Below are 17,814 nucleotides of genomic sequence, written 5' to 3'. Positions count from 1 at the left end.
CTGACCAAGGCATCTTGCTAAATCCCAGAGAGCAAAGAAAAATAATATGGCTCTTTTCCTGAAGGAAGTCACAGTTGAATGTAAACAAGATGCAGAATACAGAGACCTATGACTTTAAATAAGTCTTTTATTGCACAAAGTTGATTCCTAAGTAGTCTTCAGGTCATGAGATACTTTGAAAGTGGTAATCCCATTGACATAGATGATAATTTATGCTTCTCTAGTCAATTATTAACATATATTTTTCCTATCACAGTCACAGTGCTAAGTATGTAATAATCACTCAAAAGAAATTTATTTTATTTTAAAGATTCTATTTTTAGTATAAAAACAAAGTCTATAAAGCAACTTAATATACTTCTAAGCATAGTTATATATTCATCTGTTTTATTATCAATTTCTTGCCACACAAAACCATTAGTTAAGTTGGGAAAGTGAAAGTTGCATAGAATTTTTAATGTTTCATAATTTCTCCTTTACAGTTCTACTTCTCTCATTATAGGAATCCCCATATGTTATGTACAAGAAAAATCATGAAATGTTTGAAGGAAATGACAAGTATGAAGGATACTGTGTAGATTTGGCATCTGAAATTGCAAAACATATTGGTATCAAGTATAAAATTGCCATTGTCCCTGATGGAAAATATGGAGCGAGGGATGCAGACACAAAAATCTGGAATGGGATGGTAGGAGAACTTGTTTATGGGGTAAGCAAATCAATCTGTTAGAAAATTTACTTACATAAACCTGAAAGTTTTTTTCACTTGGGCACATATCAATTGTTAAATGTTTATTGTTGTTGTTGTTCTTTTTAATTTGCAATTACATTCAAAGAAGCATATATGATGTCAAATATGTCTCTATTTCATTAGTAGTGTAATTTCCTAACAATTAGGGAAACTAATACTTGATAACTTCAAAAAGATAAAAACCCAGAATATAATATTCTATTTAAAAAACAAAAAAAAACCCCACTAACTTCAATATCTATGATGATTGTTCTCTTAAGCTTGATGCTGCTATACCAGAGACATGTTTTGAGAGCTACAAAACAGTCCATTACTTATCTGTTACTTGATAATTGTAGGAGCAGATTTCCTTTAACAGCATAAAGTTGAGCCTTTTTTTAGCTAATTATTTATATTTCTATTGGTTCTATTTATAAGCAAATATCTTTTAAATTATTAGTGAAGCAATCAGCAAACTAGCTAGCATATATGAAAGACTCATCAATAATGCGAAATTCTTACAACTCTGCTGAACACAATAAATTTAAACTTACATGCAATGACATCATTTTTTCCAACATAGTAAACACAAAAGCGATAATTTATTCCATAGTGGGCCTCACATGAAACCATGTCATGCCCTTCCCTTTGAGTTCACCAGATTTTTAGTGTACGTATTCAAAGTGAAAGTGAAGTCACTTAGTCGTGTCTAAATCTTTGTGACCCCATGAACTGTAGCCTACCACACTTATCCATCCATGGGATTTTCCAGGCAAAAGTACTGGAGTGGGTTGCCATTTCCTTCTCCAGAGGATCTTCCCAACCCAGGGATTGAACCTGGGTCTCCCGCATTGTAGGCAGACATTTTACCATCTGAGCCACCAGGGAAGTCATACATATTCAAAATCAAGGGCAAATTCAGTGTAGCCATTCCTGCCTGAAGTAGAACAAGATTGGGTCTCTTCAGCTAACATTGCAGTGTTAAAATCAAGCCAGTATTTATCAACTGCCAGTGACGGTATGTTTCCAAAGTCCCAAAATCAAACCTAGAGCCCACAGTGAGTTCTATTCATCAAGTAACCAATACAAGTCATATACACTTGAAATGTATTCTGAAATTTCCTATAAGCCAATTTACATTTCACAAATTTCATGTTCAAAACACATTCTGTCTGATTAATTCTCCAAGACTCCCTTTAAAAATTAAGAATTGCTCAACAGTAATCCTTCCCCAGGAAAGAATAAAGGTAGAACAAGTTGGAACATTGGGCTTCCCAGGTAGCTCAAGTGATAAAGAATCTGCCCACAGTGCGCGGAGCTTGGGTTTGATCCATGGGCCAGGAAGATCCCCTGGAGAAGGGCAAGGCAACCCACTCCAGTTAGAACATAACTGAAGTATCTAGAGGGGCTCACTTTTGAGCCAGAACTGCAGTTCAATACTTTTGCATTTCTACACCCTGCTTTCAGACCATGAAAAAATGAACATTCTCTGCACAGAACAGGTATAACAGTAAGAGGAAATTATTTGGCATTAAAAAGCAATTCATTAGCTTTATATTCATTTGAAAGAACTGCTGACTAATTAGATGCCCTAAATGAGGAAAACAAAATTTTCAGTCTTAAAAAATCAAAAAGTATTTTACTACTGGGCTCATCAACAGTTTGATATTGAGATTTAATTCTCAAAGAAAAAGAGTTCTTAAAGCATGTGTTTGTTGGTAATGTATTAAACTTTAAGATTTTAAATGTGAACACTAACCTAGTGCCTAGAACTACAATAATTCATTTACCTTCAGAAACACTATTGAGTATTTCATCCCAAAAAACGCATTCTTGAATTGTCAGTTAATTTCGGACCAGATAACTAATCAGTTATTTTCTACAATTGTTACATCTCTCTCCTCTGGAGTCCTTAGCAAGTTGGTAACCCAGGCTCACTCTTTTGCAAGTGTTCTTGATGATGTTTTATTGGGAGAATATTGTTTAAATAGTGAAAACAAGTGATATGAAGGGAGTAGTATAATTAAAAACAACAAAACTGTATCGCTAGTACATGTGTCACATGGCACAGAAAGTCACAAAGCCAGGCTGTTCTCAGAGAGAGAAGATAACATAATGGTTATTACTCTTTATTGATTCCTCAGCCAGTTTGCAAGGATTTAAATAATCTGATCTTTGCCACTTGAGTTGTCCAATTTTTTCCCAAAAAGAATCTTTGTTCATGTCTCATATACTTTCCACAGATTTGATATTTTCCATTCTGGTGTCTGCAAAGCCTTTACTTGCCTCTCAACTACTTTTTTTTTTTTTTCCTTTCTTACTGCTAATGCACACATGAATTCTCAGTTTACAAGCCCTAAGTAAAACTCTGTATATATTCTTCTGCTCAACAAAGCCAGCAAGATGATTAACTTTGAGTGCGTTTATTTATTTTTTTTTAACTTTATCCTTTGCAAACCTTGTTACTGTAATTGTTAGGAATAGATTATCTGCCAGACACTTAGATGTTATCTCAGCACACCACCAAGTAGTTACCCCGAGGCTCGAAACCTCCCTTACACTTTCAGGTTCTTTCTTCCTGTCACTACTTCACATTGCAACAAATTCCTCATAGGATCTTCTGTGGTATACTGCTCCAGGGCCTTTTCTGTGCCTTTCTGTACTTCTGTATGTATATTTTAACCAAAGACATTTTTCTCAGAGCAAATTCCATGTCCTGCCAACACTAGAATTACTTGTGGTATGTGTTAAAATGCTTGTTCATCAGCCTCACTCCAGAAGTCATTGAGAATCCAAATATTATCAAGCTTTTACAAGAGACATTTTTCACAATTTCGGGAATCACTGAGAGCTAATGGAACAAGACAAATGCAGCATCTCCAAAGTTAGCAGAGAAAACTCAGATATATCTTCTGTTCCCCGGCCTCTTTCAGAATTTCAAGTGTGTCCTTATTGAGCATTGCCGTCACCACTGTTATCTAACGTTTGCTTTCCATTGCACCTAGTTCTATGTGCTGGAGACTCCTTTATTTCTACTCATGCTTCTCTACCTTTAGAGTGTTCACTCTCATCAACGGTCACTTGTATAAGTGAAAAATTTCAGAAGATACTACACACAACAGTGTAGTATTTGAAAGGTGGTATTTCACATCAGAGAAAGGAAGCATTATCCATTTATCCCTACTGGTAAAGTGGGACAATTTTGTAATATATTATCATGTAATATACTAGATAAATTATAGAGGGATTATAGGTACTAGAATAAAGTATATATTGAGGTTGATCAAACACTATGAGAAGGACTTTTCTAAGCATGAAACCAAATGCTGAAAATACAAAAATATAATTTTATATGGCTACAACAAAATTTTAAAACATGTATACTAAAATAAAGTATCACAAACAAAGTAATGTAATTAAAACGATGACTAGAAGAATATTTAAACTATATATATTGAAAATAATATTTTAAAATATTTTAAACACATAAATTAGTGAGCAAAAAAAGAATAGCCCCTATGGAAGCGGGGAAGATTATGGCAAGTAATATATAAAAGGAGTAAAATTGTCTGTTTTACAAAAATTTTACAAATTCAAGTAAGTACAATGAAATTAGCAAATTGGTGAAAATAAATGGGAATAAATGAAAAAATCCCCTAGAAATACACAGGGAATATCCAGGGTTCAAAGCTAAAGGTGCTTTCACACAGTGCTGATAACAATACAAATTTGCATGATCTTTAGGGAGAAAAATTGGGCGAAATATGTAATGAGCATTAAATAACAAAGATATATGTGAGGATTTGTCTTCAGAGTTGTTTATATCACCATTGTTATAAATTGTGTAAACCTGGGAACAATACAGATATCCCCCCAAAATAAATTGAATGAGTAAATTTTGATACGTTAGCATGATAAAATATTTCCAATCATTTAGACTTATTTTTACTATATATGTTGAAATAATGTTGAAATACCTCATCATATTCTCTTGAGAAAAGGAATTATAAAATATCATGTTCTATATTATCCAATTTTAAAATAAGAAATAATATTCATAAAATAATTTCTGATAGGGCATATTTAAAAAATAAGACTAATGAAGGAAATGAAGGTAACTTTTCTTAATTTTCTGTTTCTTTTTATATTTTATATCTACTTCATATATCACTGTGTAATGAAAATTAAACAAATAATAATAACTTTGGGGAAGTAATAACCTCTCAAAAATGATTCTGACTTGTGTATGATATATAGCCATTTTTGATATGAACTAAATTTATTCCCACTGAAAGCATATGCAATTACTTTTCAGACACTCAGTGGAAAGCATGACAACAAAAGTACATTTCCCATTCTAACCCTCCAGTTGCCTTTGTACCAAGCTGCTGGCCATCATATCAATCCAGGGGCCTAAAGATATATAGAGTGAATATAAAAGTGGTAGCTACTATGTAAGAACATATATGTTTGTGTTTCAGATTCCATTTTAATACCAAATATTTTCCTTCTAAAATAAATAATCAAAAAACTTTTCTCATTTGTAGATCATGTAACAATTTACAGTTTTTTCACCATATTTCATTTCATTTCATTTTAGTGATGACATGATTTAACAGAAATACAATCTCAAATTGCAGAGCTTCTATGATGTGTAAAACTAATTTGAGTCTCAGTCTCAACCATCTGTAAAACAATGATAAGCATAACATTTTTTATCTGTTTACAATGGTTAAGTGAGAAGCCATTCAAAACAGTTAAATCTGCATAGATATAAAATCTCTCAGTAACTGTTCAGTAAATGTTTTATTGTTTTATTAATATTTGTTTAATAATCACAATAATGTAATGAGGCAAACAAGAAAAAAATGTCTTAATTTTGGAGATATGGAAACTGATTCAGAAAAGTTTCTCAGAATCACAACATAAAAATGGAAGCTGGTATCTTATTAATAAAATTTATAAGAATTGAATGTACCATTTCCAAAATTTTTTTTAGAAATTAAAAGTAGAAATCAAAGTATGTGAATAGGAAGAAATAAATGCCAATTTCCAGATTTTTGTTCATATTCTGTGTTGAAAAATGTTGTCAAATGACAGGTTTCTTCTATTTTACAAACACAAGCTTCATGCTAGGTTTTCTCATAACTAGAAAGAAATAAGAAAAGGCTATTTGAAATTTGCAATTCAAATTTTAAGGAATGGCCAAGTAATGAATTAGTGACAACATTCCAAATAGAAAAGACTGCCAAATATCAGCAATTCTAGCTAAGAAATTCATAAATTCAGCTATATGGGAAAACTTTCACGTGTCCTCCTCTGCACTATGTCAGACCCTTAAAGACTAATGCAGTTATTTGAGTTTAAGCTATTTTTGCTATGCCTACTCTTTCTCTTTTTCTCTCCCTCTTATCTAATTACTAGCACAAATAAAAATATATTTGCAATTAAAGTGACATAATATCTTATGAAAAAAAAATCTGTTCATCTTTGTCACTGGCCTTATTTATTGTAGGTATTCCCAAAAAGTTTAGAATAAATACTAACAGGTTAAAATCTGAGTGAATCAATCCGGTACTAAATGGTTCATGGAATCTATTAACCCACATTTTTTTCATGTGTCTTTTCTTTTATAGAAAGCAGAGATTGCTATTGCCCCTCTGACAATCACTTTGGTCCGAGAGGAGGTCATTGACTTCTCTAAGCCCTTCATGAGTTTGGGCATATCTATTATGATCAAAAAGCCTCAGAAATCTAAACCAGGAGTGTTTTCCTTCTTGGATCCTCTGGCCTATGAGATTTGGATGTGCATAGTCTTTGCCTACATCGGTGTCAGCGTGGTCTTGTTCCTGGTTAGCAGGTTTAGTCCATACGAGTGGCACACAGAAGAGCCGGAAGATGGGAAGGAAGGACCCAGCGACCAGCCTCCCAACGAGTTTGGCATCTTTAACAGCCTCTGGTTTTCCCTGGGTGCTTTTATGCAGCAAGGATGTGACATTTCACCCAGGTTAGTTTCAAAGCCCTTAAGTTCTTCACCAACTCCCTAGTAATTCTAAATATTGTGCATAACTTCTCTCTATATGTTCTTATTCTAGAGGCAGAGCATTACCTAAAACAGAGAAAGACTTTTTACTCCCCAAATTAATCTAAATACACTCATAACCAATTTTTCCAGATTAGCACAAAGTATGGATGCTTCATAAAGGTTAATTTCCCACTGGAAAAGGAACATATGGAACCCATCAGAACTCTCAAAAATCATTTAGTATTAATATTTCCTATGGTGACTTGACAGGTGGAAACTAAACCTAAATTCTTAAGAAAATAAATTTATTTTCATGTTATTTCCTTTACAAAATCAAATGTTTTTGTCATTGTTGTTCATATTTCAGAATTAATTTTGAATTCAACTTAAATCCTGTGTAGCTTAATGGAAATTTCTGCCATGAAATCACCTAAAACCTAAGTCAACATAGTAGGTTCCAGATATACTTTTTCCTGAACAATCATAAGCTAAGCAGTATACAGAGTCAGAAATGTAAATACTATATATGTTTTATCTGTGGAGTCATAGCTCTTGTCAGTTAAGACATAGTTTAGTTAAGTTTGCCAAAAATACAGCCAACCTACTGCTACAAGAAAAATATCAAATTTCTCTGAGAAAAGTAGGTGAAGGCAAGAGAAGCTAAGAATTAAACTTAAACAGTGACATATTAGCATCACATATATGTGTATCATTTTAAGAAATCTTTCTTAAAAAGAGACATTCTAGCAACAATGCACTTTGTATTCCTTATGACCCAGTTCAGTTCAGTTCAGTCACTCAGTCGTGTCCAACTCTTTGTGACCCCATGAATTGCAGCACACCAGGCCTCCCTGTCCATCACCAACTCCCAAGTTCACTCAAACTCGAGTCCATCAAGTCGGTGATGCCATCTAGCCATCTCATCCTCTGTTGTCCCCTTCTCCTCCTGCCCCCAATCCCTCCCAGCATCAGAGTCTTTTCCAATGAGTCAGCTCTTCGCATGAGGTGGCCAAAGTACTGCAGTTTCAGGTTTAGCATCAGTCCTTCCAAAGAACACCCAGGACTGATCTCCTTTAGAATGGACTGGTTGGATTTCTTTGCAGTCCAAGGGATACTCAAGCATCTTCTCCAACAGCACAGTTCAAAAGCATCAATTCTTCAGCACTCAGCTTTCTTCACAGTCCAACTCTCACATCCATACATGACTACTGGAACACTATAAATGTGCATAAATTCCAGCATAGGAATTTGAATAAATAATCTTCAATTAATGAAAAGAAATCAAAACAAATCAAGTAATAATTTTATGGCTTTAAAAATCAGGATTAAGTAAATGCTAAGTTAAAACCAATAGGTGCCACTTATATAGTAACATTAAGAAGGGAGCATTTTGAGCTAGAAATGCCATGGAAAATATTAAGAAAATATTTTAAAATAATTCTAACAGGAATTTTAGGTAGTCTGATGGTCCTATTGGATGAAATCAATTATGACTATGCTCTGAATTTTTTATTCATTTCATTGTCACTTTTTCTCTACTCATTCACACATCCTTGATAGCCAGAGAAAGGGTGAGAGAAAACATTTTTTGAGCTCTAGCATCAGTTTTCAGTGCTGTTATACTGCACACTGACAAGCCACATGCTTTGGCCTCATGTGGGCAGTGGCAAAGAGAACATTTTTATACCAGTGTGGAAAGCACTTTAAGACATAGCTCATCCTCCACTCAGAAAAGAAATATAATATTCTTATCCAACAAACAAACAAAGTGTTCTCAACTATGGTTCCTTGGAGACCAATCCTAGGTATTTTTCCGGTCAAGCCCCACCTTGGCATATGTCCTGTCTATCCTTGCATACCTCTGACTGAAGGTAAAAACAAGTTTTCTCACAAAAGCATCTACCACTTTGTATCAAAATCTAAGAGCTTACCCATTGTTAAGATGTATTGCTATTTTATAATAGTGCTGCCAATCAAACTGTGATACTGTGTTTTATCTTGTCAAACATAGGCTGCATCCTAATTTCAGAGACACTGAAGTGTAAGAGGGGAGTCAATGAATTTAAGCAAGTGTTCCTCCCGTAAACAATTAAAAGGAAAAGTATTTTTAAAATGGCATTTATACATTCAGTATAGCATGAAAGATATCAAACGATACAAAAATACTAGAATCACTCTTGAGTAGACTATTCAGAACATAAAATGACACTTGCAATTATTTTTAAACATACACAATGTTATTTCTTTTCTTTATGTTGATTATAGAAAGGAAAATGTACATTATCTTATCCATGTTTAGATCGCTCTCAGGACGAATTGTTGGAGGTGTTTGGTGGTTCTTTACACTCATCATTATATCATCTTATACTGCTAACCTTGCTGCTTTCCTGACGGTTGAGAGAATGGTCTCCCCTATAGAAAGTGCAGAAGATTTGGCCAAACAAACAGAAATTGCCTACGGAACACTGGACTCAGGGTCAACAAAAGAATTCTTCAGAGTAAGTTGAGGGGAAAACTAAAAAGAAAATGTTCATACCTTTGAAATTTAAGCAGTTTTGCAAACAATTATACTATGGGCTCTAGCTATCAGAGGCTTTGCAAACACAATGGTAACTGTTATATTTAAACATAGCTATGCTGTATATTTCTACTTGGATTTTAGTGATTTTAAGTTGCAAAAGCCTATTGATTTACTCACATTGCAAGAGGGACCCTCACTAAGGAAAAGTAACAGCAAAAAAAGTAAATAAAGCAACTTTATTTAATAATTCATCCCAAAGATTCCAGATAATGCCATGATACTTTATCTGGTAAGATTTGGATTTGTCTAAACTTTGGGACTTAGAGCATAAAAATGAAAACAGAGCATAAAAAAAAAAATTACCTTACTGCATTTGAGTATCAAAGCCTTAATAGCATGTTATAGCACTTATATGAGGTTTATTGTTCCATAATGTATTCTGTAACAATGGATTTCAAAGCAATATATTTGCTTTCTCACTAGATAAAAAGAATAATAACTACTAAGTTCTAGCACCCTTGTAAAACATTGTGTGGTATTTCATTTGAGCTGACTTCTCTGTTTTTGCAGATAAAATTGCTCAAACTGATATAATTGCATTTCACATATGGGTATGATTCCTTTGGCTTGCCATCAGGATGGCAAGTATTTTGGAGGTTTTTGGTTTTCAGCTCCTAGTGCCACTCTAAGGATGAATTTTTTGATCAGAGAATCTCTTTTAGCCTGGTTTTACTTAAATCCAGAAATATAAATTTCATAATATCTGATCAAAGATAAAGTTTCATTTTGTGACTTCAGAATCAAAAAACTAAAAAGTAGTAAGGGTAACATTTTCACAAATATTTAGCTAGGTAATAATTGCATCTTATATTAGTATTAAACATCAATTGCTTAAAGACTAGATATTTAACAATTTAGAGGACAAGATATATTTCACTATTTCCTAAACTATTTTGTAAAATTAATGATAGCCCTTTAAAGTAAATTCACTCATATATAGTACTTGGGAAATCATACTTTCTTTTAAAATGTATACATTTATTTTTTTCTCATTCAGGTTTCAAGTTACTCCTTAAGCCAGGCTTAATTTTCATGCACTTGAATTTCGATAAGATATTTCTCTTTTTTAAAAAAAATTCAATTATATTATTCTTATATACTATAAATGCTGATGTAACACTAAATCACTGATGTAACACTAAATCACTGATGTAACAGCAAATCATTCTAAAACTGTCAAACCCATCACTGCACATTGTGTTTTTAAAAAATAAAAAAAAAAGACAGTGAACATATTTATCAACAATTTGGAACATTAAAAATAGATATAAAATTTTAAGTTAATTATAAAGTATTTGTAGATTTTTCTAAAATTATAAATAATAGTCATGACAATATATTTTATTAACTTAATTAGCCAAACTTTTTTAACTTACTAAGTGCATCCCAGTCTCTGAAGCTTAATATAATAGCATAGTGCTCTAATATATTTGAGCATAACTTCAAAACCTTGCTAGAAATCTAAAAGGTGAAAGTGTTAGTCACTCAGTTGTGTCCAACTCTACAAGCCCAAGGACTATAGCCTTCCAGGCTCCTCTGTCCATAGGATTTCCCAGGCAAGAATCCTGGAGTGGGTTGTCATTAAAGTTTCACCCAAAAGAAAGTAGGTAAAATGTAGTGATTTGCCTAAAAATCAGTATAAATAGTATACAAATTTGTGCTATTTATCGCATTTTACTGAAAAATGATGGCTGGTTTTCATGTAAATGAAGCAAATATTTATAGGTTCATCATTCTGCTTTGAGTGAAAAAGGAGAAAAGAAACATCATAGTGATTTCCTGAAAATATTTCAAAGCTGACTCTCTGTAAATCTCTTTGTCATCAAGTACACTGAAAATATTATTTCTAATCTTTATAGAATTTTTAAAAACTCAAATTTAATAAACTAATGAGGTAGATAAGAGAATATATTGATTAAAATATATAGGAATAAAAAAATCTGCTTCCTAGACACAGTCTTCCATATAAGTTGTTCAGTCACCGTGCCCTATCTCCTTTCTGTCCTACCCAATTCCAATTTTAAAATTGAAAGAGTTTCATAAGTATAGGTATTTATGCTGCAGAAAAGTTGATCCCAAATGGGACAAGAAAATAATTTTCCCTGGAAGCACACTTCCAGGAATGCATAAATTTCAGTTCTCTGATAAAAACCTCATTCATTTCCTACCCTGTGTTCTTCCTCCTCTCTCATACACGATGACCTGGTTTAAATAAACTATTTGTCTGATAGACTGAGGAAACAGACTGTGAAAGGCATTTTTGTCCCTAACAAAATGTTTTCTTACAGGAACACAGTAATGGTACATCTATCAGCTTCACTAAATTTCCTCAGGCAGTTATCTATACTCAGGACTTCAAAAAATGTTGCCTTTGTTCTGGAAAAAGATTTAAGCCATGGGGAAAATAATATCCGAATTCAACTATTGCCTTGGTTTTGCCCCATTAACAAACTTGATAACTTCCTTGTTCTGTGCACCTTGTTAAACATACACATGGAGGCATTTAAGGAGAAGGCAATGGCAACCCAATCCAGTACTCTTGCCTGGAAAATCCCATGGACGGAGGAGCCTGGTAGGCTGCAGTCCATGGGGTTGCGAAGAGTCAGACACGATGAAAGACTTCACTTTCTCATTTCACTTTCATGCATTAGAGAAGGAAATGGCAACCCACTCCAGTGTTCTTGCCTGGAGAATCCCAGGGCGGAGCCTGGTGGGCTGCCGTCTATGGGGTCGCACAGAGTCGGACACGACTGAAGCGACTTAGCAGCAGCATCAGCAGAGGCATTTAAAGAAATTTTGTGTTTGTCACTTAATGACTGGCTTCTGTAAAGGCACTTTTACATTATACCTGATTTGAGCACTCTGATTTTCATTTCAGTGCAATTTTATCCTGTGCCTGTTTGTCATCAGTGAAATTATGAATGCATAAATGATTAGTATCTCAGTTGTTATAATATGATCATAGTGCATTGATGAGCTCTTACTGGAACTTCAGTCTTGCTGCATAAGCTACTAAAAGCAGGAAATAATTCACATGATAACAATGTAAATATCAACTGCAGTGTATGACATTTTTATATTTATATTAAAAGCAGAAATGACAAAATACTTAATTTTGAGAAATTAAAAAGAAAGCACATTTTTAAATCTCCAAGAATTATTTTACATAACAAAATAGTGTTCTAAATTAAATAGCTTCCCATATATTCTGTTTCATAATAAAGATGAAACTGACATTAATTTCATGATTTTGAAAAGTAGTGACATATTACATTTGCTTATTACCTTGAGCGTATTCACTCCCCAAATTTGATCTTTACAGTTGAAGATGAAGATATTAAAAGTGCTATTATCATTACATTTATGAACTTGCTGAGTCTGCAGAAATTTCCTCAGTTTAGCCTGCCTTATCAAATTTATAATGATTACCTTGCCCTCTTTCCTTAACAGCACCCTCTTACAGTGACAGGTAAGGCACAGCAGTATTATTTCCAGTGCTTTACTTCTTGAATTCTCCCACCTCACCTTCTCCACCACATGGATTTGATGTTTTCCAAACTATGGCCCTTTTAAATCAGAATCAGAATTTTTAAACATAGTGACACACCATGTAAATTTTTTTATAGTTTCTTTCATCATTCCTAATTTATATTATACTAGTACATAAGAACTGTTAAGCATAATTACACTAAAGATTTTTCTTTCTTCAGGATTTTAAAGGAGTTAGTTTCTTTTGCATTTACAGTATATGTAATCAATATGATTTAAACAAATTCAGCAGTAATTTTCCTCACATTAACATTATGGGAATGGACTACAATAAAATATCAATAACAAAGGTATTTTATTCCTTTACAAAAATAACTTGCTTTAATTTTCTGTTGCATTTATACTGTAAAATTACTTGTATAATTACCAAGCCCTAAAATCTTTCTTTTTTCCATTTTGCTGTGTTAGTTTTCTTTACTTGTTTCTTGTTCCTGTAATGAAATACTGAATAATAAGAAAGTTGGCAAGTAACAAGCATGATTCTTGTACTCCTAAATTTTTTAAAAGAAATTTTAATCAAACTAATACTCAGATTTTATTTCTTCTAGTTTCAATTTAGTATACACAGTGAAGCAAATATATACATATGTATTACTATATGGCTAATAGATGTTTACCATCAAGTCTCTAAATTGAAATAACCAGAATAGATGTTTAAAGACAAGATTAAGTGATCCAGAGAGTTTATGATTTTCAGAGATTGGAACTCACTGTAAAATGGAATAGTTCATTCTTTGGAAGAGAACTTCATTATTAGAGATGAAATGAATGAGGCCAGGCAATATGGCCTCCCTAGTGGATCTTATTAATTCAGGTAATCTTCTGCCCTGGAACCACACAGAATCTTTGCAATGGAAATATAGTTGGCATAGAATGTTCCTAATATGAAGATTTCTGTAGTGAGAAGAAACCTGTCATTACCTGAACACACATACATAAATACATCAAGATCTCTTGATGTATCTCAAAAACATCATGAGATATTTTTAAGTTTTAATAACGTAAAAACATTTCAGATACCTATTTCCTGAAATAAATAATTTCCATTTCCTGAAAATTTTCAGGATATCTATTTCCATCTGATATTTATCGCTATCTGAAAGTATATTAACATAAAATATCTGGAGTTTGATTTTTTAGGTATGCAAATATCTTGTGTGGCTTATTGTATAGGTTTATTGATTGCTAAATTCCCATCTTATGAAGCCAAAAGTTTGAATACCACTTTTAATCAATCATCTGAGTAATTTGCTTTTGCCTAGAACATATATTCTTAAGTTTGCTATTCAGGTTCCTAGTCGAATTATTGAATATCTGCTTCTTGTTGGATTCTATCTTCTGGTAATCAAACAAAGTTGGCTTACATAAGTATACACGATACTCAGAATTTGGCCTCATGCATAGAGTCAAGTTTGGTGGAAATCTCCATTCCTTTTAGTTTTGATCCACGTGCAAAATTTCCCCACTTTGCTACTGAACAAAAATAACTGCACCAGATAAAAGTCTGTGCGTATCATTGTATTAACACCAAACAGGATTCAGACTTTTCTATTTTATTAAACACATCCTTAGGGACATTTGCATTCACTTGGATGTATTTTCACATTAAAAAAAAAAGAATGTATGGATAAAAAAATCTAATATGAATGCAGATACCCACAAAAGGAATTGAATAAATTAAGTACAAAAAACAGTGTAGATCGAGCCAATAAATGAAAAAATAAAATTTCTTTACTGAAGTCAAGGGATTAGAAAAACTAACTTTCTAAAATAGAAAGTGGAAAAACAGGAATCACTTCTCTTTAAGTTTAATGTATCTTCTATTTGGAGATTTTGTTAGAAAAGGTCTAAAAATGCTTTGGTGGACCTAAAATTTGATTCTTGTTTTATAGATATTTGGTTTACAAACTAGGGCAGATTTCTCCTCCTCCTTTGGTGCTCAACTACTGACTTGATAGGGACTGCATATTTTGTATGTATCTTTTTAGATTGGTTCTCATTAAAACTTGGAGACATGGAAAAATATAAAAATAAAACAATATAACAATTCTCCTTGTTTGCTATAATTCAGTACAACTCTCTCTTTGGATGTATATATTTCATAAAAATAATTTGTTCTTTAAGCAGTTAACTAGGGTAATTATGACATGAGGTAACTTTTTCATCAAATATCACTTTTAAATATCTTTCATTTCATTGATTTTCTTAAACAATGTTAAAAGGCAGTTTTCTAATTGAAAAAAATAGTGTAATTATGACAAATTGGAATTGGGGTGTAATGTAAAAAGCTTTATCCTGATTCCAGTTCAGTCAATATTAACATCTTGTTCCCTTCTTTCCTGTATTTAATTTTATTTTAATTTCCTCCAGAGATCAAAAATAGCAGTGTATGAAAAGATGTGGACCTACATGCGATCAGCAGAGCCATCAGTGTTCACTAGGACTACAGCTGAGGGAGTAGCTCGTGTCCGAAAATCCAAGGGCAAATTTGCCTTTCTCCTGGAGTCCACTATGAATGAGTACATTGAGCAGCGAAAGCCATGTGACACAATGAAAGTTGGAGGAAATCTGGATTCAAAAGGCTATGGAGTAGCAACGCCCAAGGGCTCTTCATTAAGGTGGGTGGAATAGTATAACAATGTAACATGTGTTGTTATAGTATTCCACCTTCCCTGATGTCCCTGAGAGAATTATTTTGTTTTGTGTGTGAACATGGTATGTTTGTTTGTTTTTCTTTCTTTCCATTTCATATTTTTTGGTCAACAATCAGGTAATTTTTTTTTAATTTTAGAATAATTAATCATAATTGACATATATCTTTTAAGGCCATATAAAAACCAAACTGGTTTAACACCTGCTGCTTCCAGTGGGCCTAAAACATGGGTAGCATATGCTTCTATATCTCATCAACTTCTTTTGGTCACTGAAATCTACATTCTCATTATGTCAGTAATAATTCTACATTTTTCATTATTTTTTAAAATTATGCCTGCCCACTAGTTTCTATGAAGAAATCAACATCTTCTAGAAAAACACTTATTTTTCCATTTCAATATTTCATTTATTATGACATCATTATATTTTTAGAAAATCCTCATGTTGTACTGATGCTAACTTTGCAAATCACATTTATTTAAAAATGCAGGAGGGAAACTGGGCTCTGATTTTATGGTGCTTACTCAAGTCACACTCTCATCTGTTGCAAAGGGAGTATGGCATAAGTAAGATCTGTAAAATTAGACCCAATAACAATGCAAAATTGTTAACACATAGACCCCTAAAATATGACTTATGACTAAAGCATCACACATGTGGTTAATAGCCCACAAGTGTTAAAACTGGCACTTTAATTCTTAAGGAAATGTTGGTAAAACCTGCCCTTTTTACCCTTTTGGTCCTGGACATAGAAAATCCACATGTTTATGTCCAGGAGGCAGTGTTTCCTATTTTCCTTAAGTAATAAAGGCTGCTTTTGAGTTGCTGGGACTAGAATAAAGCCAGGGTCAAAAGTGACAACTGACAAATTACTCTGGTCTCAGTGCTGTTTAGGAGAGATTCATACAAAACACAGATTCAAGAGGAAATCAGAATCTTTGCTAAAGGAATTAATCAAGAACCTGATCTTGAGAAATGATGTTTCTGGTAAGCCTTGGAAAATTAAGGTAATAAGACCTGTACTATTGCCTAGTTAAGAGTGAAAACAATATAATAATATATGATTGGTTTCAAAGGGGGTACTGCAAAGTGCTTTGGGTATCTGTATTGGGTGGTGGAGGAGTCGAGACAAATATGAGAAACAAATACTAGTACTGAAAAGTTATATTAAACCAATATTTTGTGCTTCTAAACAACACTGTAACAATTAGAGAGTGGTTTCATGTTATGTTCAAAAGGGATGATTTTTAAAGAGATAGAAAAAAGTTAGCCAGTAAAGACAAATTTGAGTGTAAAGTTTGGCAATTCTGAAGTCAGGTTTATTTGAACATACTTCCCATGTGAAACTGGAGAATTGTGCAAGGGGGATGTCCAACATAAATTATCCATGGGTATCCTCTAACTATAACAGAGGAATCTGTAGTTCTTAAATAATGCTGGGCAAAGTATAGATCAATATTTATGGATCAAATAATTGTGAAATATCAAAATAAATAAATCAATTATCCATGATAAAATTCTACCCTAAAATATGTTAGCCATTCAGAATCAGGCATCAGGATATTTGGTCTTGAAAGGGTTTATTTTGTTTAATGAAATATAAGAAAGATGTAATCTCAATGAGGCCATGTGGCAAATACATCTCCATCAAAATAGTAACTACAAGAGTACAAAGTATAAATTATTTTTTAAAAACCCAAAGAGAGACAGCTATGATGGTTGATATGTAGATCACTCTTTAGACTATTGATTACATTCATTGGATGTAGCATTTGCCCTTAGTTAATTCTGTCTGGATGTGGATGCCTTGTCCTCTGTCTTGTGTCTACTGATAAAGGCAAGTTCCAGGGACTGAATTTGGCCTGCAGATACTGGTGCGCCTGACTCCCATTGATAGCAACAGTGTTCCTGTCTTAAATGTGCCACTTTGTCAAATCCACACTACAGGGATTGTTTGGGGGGAAGCTGAAGGACTTCATCTGTCTAGAACTGTATAATAATCAGCTCTGGCCTCCCCCTGCTTTTCCTGTCTTTCCCTGGATCTTGTTAATGAGGCAGTTGTTAAACTCAGCTTCCTGGGTGAAGAGTTTGATTATGTGCTTTGCTTTATACATGCCACAATTTCCTGAGCAAGCTGGCCCCTTCATGACAAAAACAGTCATTTTGTCCTGCCTTTGAGAATGCTGGAAGGGCACTGAGGGCTAGCCAGCATTCACCTTACCCACACCTCTTCACTCCACACTTAGCCCTACTGAGTAGGAGGCTCATTAAGCT

At 33.4% G+C, this 17,814-nt stretch overlaps 1 protein-coding gene across 4 annotated transcripts in view; it reads left to right on the top strand.

Moving 5' to 3' along the window:
- Positions 1–17,814, top strand: part of GRIA4 (glutamate ionotropic receptor AMPA type subunit 4) — a 666,530-nt gene that overhangs the window by 600,264 nt on the left and 48,452 nt on the right. For all 4 annotated transcript variants that reach the window (XM_069554788.1, XM_069554789.1, XM_069554786.1 and 1 more), the window contains exons 11-14: positions 503–709; positions 6,367–6,737; positions 9,055–9,253; positions 15,256–15,503. In XM_069554788.1, the coding sequence (XP_069410889.1) occupies positions 503–709; positions 6,367–6,737; positions 9,055–9,253; positions 15,256–15,503 (1,025 nt within the window). The remainder of the gene's footprint in view (positions 1–502; positions 710–6,366; positions 6,738–9,054; positions 9,254–15,255; positions 15,504–17,814) is intronic.

Source organism: Ovis canadensis, chromosome 15 (assembly GCF_042477335.2).
Source record: "Ovis canadensis isolate MfBH-ARS-UI-01 breed Bighorn chromosome 15, ARS-UI_OviCan_v2, whole genome shotgun sequence".
In the NCBI taxonomy this organism is placed as follows: Eukaryota; Metazoa; Chordata; class Mammalia; order Artiodactyla; family Bovidae; genus Ovis; species Ovis canadensis.
The sequence above is the reverse complement of the archived record's forward strand: the minus strand, read 5'-3'. Positions and strand labels throughout refer to the sequence as shown.